This window comes from Leishmania panamensis (assembly GCF_000755165.1).
Source record: "Leishmania panamensis strain MHOM/PA/94/PSC-1 chromosome 24 sequence".
NCBI classification, from domain to species: domain Eukaryota; phylum Euglenozoa; class Kinetoplastea; order Trypanosomatida; family Trypanosomatidae; genus Leishmania; species Leishmania panamensis.
Window position 1 is genome coordinate 141,065 of NC_025870.1, and position 8,424 is coordinate 149,488.

At 60.2% G+C, this 8,424-nt stretch overlaps 2 protein-coding genes across 2 annotated transcripts, besides 2 other annotated features; both read left to right on the top strand.

Moving 5' to 3' along the window:
* Positions 1-16: 16 nt before the first annotated feature.
* LPMP_240410 (hypothetical protein) lies at positions 17-4,012 on the top strand (the record flags this gene model as incomplete). Its single annotated transcript, XM_010701080.1, has 1 exon — positions 17-4,012. One exon carries the CDS (start codon positions 17-19, stop codon positions 4,010-4,012), a length of 3,996 nt encoding a protein of 1,331 aa, XP_010699382.1.
* A 570-nt stretch (positions 4,013-4,582) lies between these two features.
* Positions 4,583-5,486: a repeat region.
* Positions 5,487-6,077: 591 nt separating this feature from the next.
* Positions 6,078-7,433, top strand: LPMP_240420 (CMP-sialic acid transporter, putative; the record flags this gene model as incomplete). Its single annotated transcript, XM_010701081.1, has 1 exon — positions 6,078-7,433. The coding sequence occupies one exon, from the start codon at positions 6,078-6,080 to the stop codon at positions 7,431-7,433; it is 1,356 nt and encodes a 451-aa protein (XP_010699383.1).
* Positions 7,434-8,263: 830 nt separating this feature from the next.
* Positions 8,264-8,423: a repeat region.
* The last annotated feature ends 1 nt before the right edge of the window (position 8,424 follows it).

Below are 8,424 nucleotides of genomic sequence, written 5' to 3' on the forward strand. Positions count from 1 at the left end.
CCCCCTGAACGCTTTCATGAGAAGGTTGGTGACTCTCCACATCACCTCCTCTCCCCTCTCGCCTTGCACTCCCCTCTTCCTCTCCTCTGTCGTCCTTAGTGGGTCGAGCACCTATGGAAACGTACACACGTCGTCGCCATGCCACACCCTGACAACGATGGCCCTTTCCGCGGCGTCGTCCTCGGACGCCCTGAACAACTGCACCTCCTTTGAATCAGAGAGTGAGCTGTCTCTCGCACAGGAAGACCTGAAACAACTGCAGTCGAGCCTGCAGAGTACTCGATCGTTCTCGGAGGTTCCAGCCTCGGTGCGGACGCGGCACACGTCAACGACTCCGCCGGCGCGAACGCTGCCGCCGCGCCTCCCTGTCTCGATGAAGGCGGCTGCGTCCTCGTCGATGTTGGTAAAGCCACTGCAGATGACGACTTCAGTGGCACCAGGACCACCGTTACAGTGCCCTCCGCAGCTTGTCGTGCGTCCTCAGACTATCGTACTGCCAGCTCTTCTCCAGCGTCCACGGTGGCACAACGTGGTCCATGAGCGCTATAGGGCGAGCGCGCCCGGATACGTAGATGCCTGTGCTCAAGTGCTCCGAGATATCCACAGTATGTGGGAGGAATGCATGTTAAACCGCCGTCGCCGCGAGGAGGGTGTGCGAGGACGTCAAGGCGATCAGGGCAAGGATGATGGGGATAGTTGCTTCGCTGAACACGTCAGCGAGCTGCTGTTTCACGCACACACCGATGCGCTTCTAGTCCTTTTGGAAGGGGTGATCGGCATCCACGACGGTGGTGACGCGTTTGCTGACAGTACTGCACCTTTCCACTGCAAGCTGATCCTGCACTTGGTCGACAGACTGGCCCGGCGAACGGTGGAGCTGAGTGGAAAACATATGGCTCACCTCAGCCATCTCTTACTGAGTTGCCCTTCCCTGCTCACCGTCGCACCTTCGGCCCAAAACAGTCATGCGCAGGCGCTCACGGCGGCGCAGCAGGAGGATGTGTGGAACACCTTCACCTTCTTGTGCTACGCAACACGTCGCAATCTGCGCAGACGGCAAAATGTCGACTCCCTTGAGGCGCTGCTGTGTGGCGTGTACATGCGAATCTATAACGACTCCTCCACCGCACTGAGCGACGACAGGGGTAATCGCGCCTCACGCCTCGCTTCTTCGATGCGGCGGTGCTACGCAGATGCCGTGGACGGTGGGCAGCAGCGTCAGTACGTCTGTCATCTCTTCCCTCCTGGGCTCATGGCAAAGGTGCGGCAGGCAGCGCTATGCCATCTCGTGCATCGTTGCTTGTTCAGCGGCGCTCCAGCCCAAGTCGGTGCTGCTGAGGCCATCACTGAGGAAAGAGTAACCCAGCTACTCGCCTGGGCACTTCTGCTGGCACCCAAGGACATGGGCCCTGCCGTGCACGCCGCCGTCGTTCATCGACTACGCAGGAACACCGAGCTGGCAGGCGGCGGATTAACCGCTGGCGCTTCACCAGTGTATGTCGAGTCGTGGCGGCGGCTGGCCCTTCGAGTCGAAGCCATGGTGCCCCTCTACAGGATTGGCGGGAAGCGTGCCACTGCTTCGCCTAATGGTACGGAGGTCTTTCAGCGGCTCCACTGGGCATTCAAAGACACAGACGGGTGGGCGGTGCCGTCGGCGGACCGTCTCCTCCTTGCAACGGTGCAGGAGCGAAGCCTCGCACAGAAATACTCCTCAGTGCCGCCGTGGAGGGCAACAGAGTACGTGGCACCACGGGGAGTCGAGACAGCGCGGCTGTGCAGCGGAGACGCCGCGGCGCAACGTGTGGCGAACGGCGCAGCCGCTACACTGCGCGCGTATGCTTTTCTCCGGTGGGAGCCGCTTAACGTCAGTGAGGCGGAGCAGCTATTGCCCAACGATGCACCTCTGGCGTTGAGCGCGTTACACATGGAGAGAGCTCGAAGAGAAACCCACGCGTCCATTGTTGAGAGAAGAATTACGAAGGTATGCGAGGATACCATCGAGACCGCTGCACATCTACCGCTGCACGCCCTGTGCCTCGCCGAGGTTCTCTGTGTGCGCCTCCTACGGTCTCTGCACCGCTGGAGGGGTACATCAACCGACGACATCATCGTACCTCCTGCCTCGAGCGGCGCTGCGGCAACGTCTCCAGCGATCATAGGCGTCTCGCAACAGCGCCGCATTCTCGCAGCGCTGCGGCAGTTGTTGACCCACTTGCGCGCCGAGGGAGCCATGATCGCGTTGCTTGGGCTGCAAGGTGAAGCTCGCAACACCGCGGCAACGGGTAGATGCAGCAGCGAGCACATTCAACGAGATCCTTCTCGCACTGCGCCGCCCAGTGCGCCAATATGGCCGTCCATGCCACAGCGCACTTGGTGGCTACTCAGCAGCGCCATGTGCCAACACGCAGAAGATGCGGTGCGTGCGGCGCGCGAGTGGATGGTCTATCGTGAGATGATGGCGACTCCCCTCTCGCTCGCAAGCGTCCAGCGGGTGTGCGAGTGGTTGGTGGCACTCCCAGGTCCGCTGCACTCCTCACAGTTGGTGACGGTTCTCCGTGAGTGGGCAGAGATGGAGAAGAACAAACTGAATGACGCTTCATCGCTTGGCCAGGAATGCCTGATGACGTGGGACGACGTGGTGCGGACTGCGCAGGAGCAGCACGCTGCACAAGCATTGTTGGCCGTGCTTGATGGACAGTGCACTATCGCTGACGCGACAGCAGCGCCATATTGCTCCCCCTGCGGTGAGGAGCTGCGCCGCACATATGCCATTATGATGGGCCCTACCTCAGCGCAGTTGCGACGACTTCAGTGGATCGCCGAAGCCAACAGCAGCGCAGTGCGAGAATGGCGGTGGAATGTGGGTGTAGCGTCCCCCCAAATGGGACGGGCTACAGTGAGCCGGCCCGCAGGCTTGCTGGACCCCACTTCTGCGGTTCCCGCTGCAGTGCTCTTGGTCGAGGCGACGGAGGTGAATTTTACTGACACGGAGCATGAGGCGGCGGTTCGGCTTCTGCGTTGGCGCTGCCTCTCCCACCTTTCCAGCCCCAATACTTTCTCTTGGAGTGATCGACTTGCCTGCAGAGCTTTGCAGAGTGCTCAGGCTGTGTCATCTCCCACCACACAGCTGGTGGCAAATAGCGACGAGGTGGTGATCTCTGACCGCTCTTCCGCAGCGGACGGCGACGCCAATGCACTGCCACACCAATGGAAGCATGACAGCGACACCATCGTCTCTGCCGCTGCGCTTCACTACCTCCTTTCTAGGTGGAACAGGATGGAGTCGTCCGCCGCAACAATCACCGCGATGTTTAGCACGGCAGAGCTGAACGATGCCCTTCAGGCCCTCGCAGTGTACGTTGAATTCCTTGAAAAGCCTCAGAACGATGGTGTCAATGAGGGGCAGTGCGGCGAGCGGGCGAGAATCCGTCGACTGCGGTGTGCCGCCGCCGCTTATGTGGACTGCTTGAGCGATGCATGGCGCGTTACTATGCAGACTGCAGCGTCCACAACGACCACACCTTCGCTTGGCAGGGTGGACGTGAAGGTGTTTCTAATGTGTTTGCCCACACTCTATCAGTGTGCGCTAGAAATGCACGATAGACTGCTGAGGAACAAGGCTGAGCTCGGCAACGGCGATGACGAGGTCCTGAGGAGTCTTCCATGCCTCTCCGGTCCCCTTCATGAGGCCGCGTTTCGTGCCCTGGTGGACAGCCCGGAAACACAGAGCGACACTATCGAGACGACTCTGCTGCTGGCCGATCACATAACACGCAGATGGCCTGTTCGGACAAAGATATCCCCCTTCTCCTCGAGGAGAGCTCATTCCAGCAAAGCGTTACCACTCTCATTAAGTGATGGCGCGCCAACGTTCTCGGTGCCACTCTCCGTCTACCGGCTCGTGCTCGCCACGTACGCAGCGACTCGAACGCCACTCCCGCAGCGCATACGCGTGTGCTGCGAGGCGGCGCTCCGTCGCGAGAGAAAAAGGGTACTGGAGGAACCCTTGTAGGGCTCTTGATCAATGTCGTCCGGCACATGACCGCCCCCCCCCCAAATACACACAGAGAGATTTGCCCCCACGTCCAAACGAGAAGCAGGTCGAAACCGGCACTGACACGTACGCACAGACGCGACTAAGAAAACGGTCAGAGCTAAGATGGACTCTCTCCTCCTTTTCCTGTTCCTCACTGATAGACACGCCACCCCGAACATCTGAGGCATACAATGCGCCTTCCTCTCTAGCGAGCTGCTTCCTTCTCTTACCACGAGCAAGCTCAGGGGAAGCGCTCTGTTCATTTGCATGCACTCCCATCAGCGTGATCATCGTAGCCATGCGGGCAGCACTCGGGTTCTCGCCTCCACCATCACCTCCCGGTACCTCTCTCCCTTTGCCACAGTCGCCACCCCCACTTCCCTGTGCACCACCTCCATTGTCCTCTCTTCCCTTTCTTCTTTGCAATTTACTCAGCTACTGCCGTCCCTCGTAGCGTGACGCCTACGCTCCCCCCTCACCCCCCCCCAAACGGCAACTGCCCTCCTCTGCATTTTCCTTGTTTTCCTGGTGCTGCTTCTCAACGTAATGCTGACGTACACGCCTTCTGGGCACTGCACGCGCACACCTCCCTCATGCGCACCGGCCGCGTGGGCATCAGCACCTCACGCCCTGACGGGCCGCGTGCAGACTTTCCCGCCTCGCGAGGCCCCCTCAGTAGCTGTGAACAGATGGTGCGGTGCAAACGACCGCCAAGTGAGGAGCGGCTGCGTTGCTTCATGCTACGCATGCACACACGTGCACAGCGCCAGAAAGGCTGCGGCCCCCCTTGCTTGCAGCTCGCGCGCTGAGTGTGAAGCGGGGTAGCCGGAACTTGTCCCGCTGCGGAGACAACTTGACCAGCTGAGACACACAAGAACACGCGTGGCTGTGGCTACGGAGTCGCCCTCCCTCCTCATGGCACTCGACACGGACCGAGCAGCGCTGGAGAACGGCATGCTGCGACGTGCTGAGGCACAAGCACTGGCGGTAACTGTCCCGCCGCGTGCGCCTCGCGTTTCCGCTTGTCTTTGGTCGTGGCGAATGGAAGCACAAGGCCGAGGCGGGCATGCGTGCAAAATCAGCAGTGTCCGAGGAGCTGGCGCCCACTGCATGGGCCACGGACCCTGTCACCGGTGCCAGGCGCCAGGCCGGCGTCCCCCGTAGCGGCGCCGCGGCAAGAGCTCCTTGGTGGCGACCGTCGCACACCCGAAGCACGAAGATGTTGAGCTTGCGAGACGGCAGGAGACCACCTTCGCCCAGCTCCGCCCGCGCGCCTGTCCGCACTTGGGACTCCTGCAGTGGTCGGTGTCTGGCAGCGATGCGGTGCGGTACAGATGGCGTGCTGGCCACTACTGCACCGCCGGCATTGTGGTATCCCCACCCCGCCTGTTTTTCTGCTGTGAGGGCGTCCGACCCGGCGCTGTGCTCGGCATGCCAGGCGAGACCCGCGGGCAGACTGCGGCGCCTCACCGGCCCCCTGAGCTGAGGCTGGCGGACTGCTTGGACTCATGGCCGGATTCGATGGGCGACTGCTCGCTCGCCGTGTGGGACGGTGGTCCAGCGGCGTGGGGGTGCGGTGGCTGTGCGCGCCTGTTTGCTGAGGCGATCGTGGGGGTGCGGACCCCATCCGAAAAGACTCTCCTGCCCCCAAGGGCGCGAGGATTGTGTTGCACTCGCGTGCTCTTTGCCTCCGTGCGTACCCCGCACAGCACACCCCTCCCGGCCTCCCACCGCGAGGCGGGCCTTGAGGCTGCCACTTGGGGAGTTTGCCTCCCCAGAAAGGGTCGAGGCCCGGTAAGCCAAGCGACCGGCGGATCGTCAAGGACACCCCGCGTAAAACGGCATCCCCAAAGTCGGGCAGATGTGATGAATGCCTCCGCCCTCTGGAAGTAGCCTCTTCCCCCCCACCCTCTCCTTGCTCACTCTTCCTCCGGCTGCCCTCTGCCCCCTCCCCCTCCGTTTGCGCTGTAGAATCTCTGAAAAACAACACTTTGTGACTCTCTCTTCCCCTGCTAGTACAGCCCACCACCACAACATCAGCATGAGGAGCTTTCCTTGGTCAATGCGGGCGCGGCGCTACATGCCCAACTTCAATGCCATGGCCCTCGTACTGCTCGCGGTGCAGAATGCGGGGTATCTAATCTTGATGAAGTACGCGCAGCAGGCGGACAAGCACCACACACTCGCCGCCGGCGGCGCAGAGCCGGAGGGGGGGGAGGCGCAGGTGGTTATCTTCAAGGCCTCACACTTTCTGACCACGACGGAGGTTGTGAAGCTCATTTTATCTCTTCTGTGGTGCATCGTGGATGAAGTGCGGGCAATGCAGCAGGAGAGTGCGATCGCCGAAGCAGACACCACGCCAGCGACGCTGTTGCGGGTCAAGGAGGCGGGGCGGGGCAGCGCTTTAAAAAACGCTGCGTCTCCCAATGGCGTCGTGGATGAGAAGTGTCGCCTCTCTCCCGCCCTCGGCGACGCTGCGGAGGACATAGACGCCGAGTGTGTTGTTGCTGTAGTGTCGCTGCGGGTCCTCGTAACCCGCAAGCGGTTCGCTGCTGTATTTGTGAGCCGCATGCGCCATGCCATTGGGCTGGACCACAAGTACAAGGAGGCGCTGCTCATGGTTGCCCCCGCCATCATCTACGCCATCCAGGGCCTGCTGCTCATCTACGCCATCGAGCTGTTGGACCCGACTGTGTTTCAGGTGCTGTACCAGGTGCGCATTATGTTCCTGGCAGCCATGATGGGAGTCGTGCTGGACTTCCGTCTCTCTCCCATTCGGTGGGTGGCACTGGTGCTGCTGATGTTCGGTATCACACTGGCACAGGTGAGTGCGCAGAGCACGCGAACGGAGACGACAATCGGTAAAGCCGACGAAGCTGTACAATCAGAGATGGGAAAGACTGCGGCGGCCGAGAAGGTCTCTAGCACATGGTCAATAGAGGGCACATTAGCTGTGCTGGCTGGCGCCTTCTTGAGCGCGCTCTCCGGTGTGTTCATGGAGTTTGTGGTGAAGAAGCGCTGCAACCAGTTCCACTTGTCAGCACGCAACATCCATCTCGCGTTCTTCTCCGTCGTGTACTTCCTCGTTGTGTTCCTGTGCGAGATCTGGCGACCGGAGGTGGCGGTGGGCGGGCTTGCTGAGTTCATAAGCACCTTCTTCGACGGCTTCACCAGCTTGGTGTGGACCCTGGTGGCTGTGCAGGCGGTTGGCGGGATTCTCGTGGCACTGGTCATGCGCTACTGCGACAACATCGTGAAGTCGTTCTCGACTGCGTTCGCGATTGTGCTGAACGGCATGGCGTCGGTGTTTCTGTTTCACACGGCGCTGAACGCGACGTTCCTGGTGGGTGCGTTTCTTGTACTGTGCTCTATCATCATGTACAGTCTGAAGAAGTGAAGATAGCTGGAGCTGAGCAGAGGGTGGACGAGGCCAGGAGTCGCCACGATGCTCAGGGAGTGGCAGGCGTGTGTGTGTGTATGTGTGTACCTACACTACGACCCGTATCTTCGACTGTCTTTCGCTCTCTTGTGTGGGTCGTTTGTTCTTTCTGTCTTTTGAGCCCCACGCTACATCGTCGTTCTCTTCACCCTCGTCTGCTCTCTTTCGCTCTTCTCTTTCCCGATCCATCCTCCCGAATTACCCTTCAGTGCCGAGATCATTTCTTTGTTTTCCCCCTCCCCCCATTCCGCCGTTTTCCTCGTCGCTATCGCCGCTTGTCAGATATTCCTTTAGAGAGACGACCACCTCTTTTTGTTCTCTTTCGACTTGTGCACTTCGTGTTTTGGGCTGTGATGCGCTGGACATCTCACGCTCTCTTGTTGGAACGCTTTCCTCCCCCTCTGCTGCCACAGCTCAGCTCCTCTCGCCTAAAGTGGACTAGCCGGCACAAGCAGATGCAGGTATGACGGCACGCGTCGCTTGGTGCTGATTTGAGTAAAGTTCCTCTATGGTTGACTTGCCAAGAGCGAGGGAGAGGACCTCTGCTGTGGCTGCTGGTTGTCAGTGTGCCTTTAGTCTCTACTTCCTTTTTTTTCAATGATTGTTTGACTTTCTTTTAAGGGGAACTCTGTTAATTCATCGCATAGTTTTCACTTCTTGTCTGTTAGTATGCGCCTCAAGATGCTCACACCACTAGTGCAAGCATTCCTGCTCTCAGACAAGAGGACATCATTGAATGCCCCCCTGCGCAGCGCTCCTTATTCGTCATTGTATTTTCTTCTTGCTGAGATGGCGGCCACCTCAGCGCGCGGCATCTCAGGGCCCGGTGCCCCCCTCTTTGTGGGGAGGCCAAGGGCCTGCAGCCTGCCCCTCGAGTACGGCTGTGCGGCTCTCGGTGCCGGCGGACAGGTCTGGGCTGGCGCGGTGCGGAAGAGGCTCGCGGCCATGG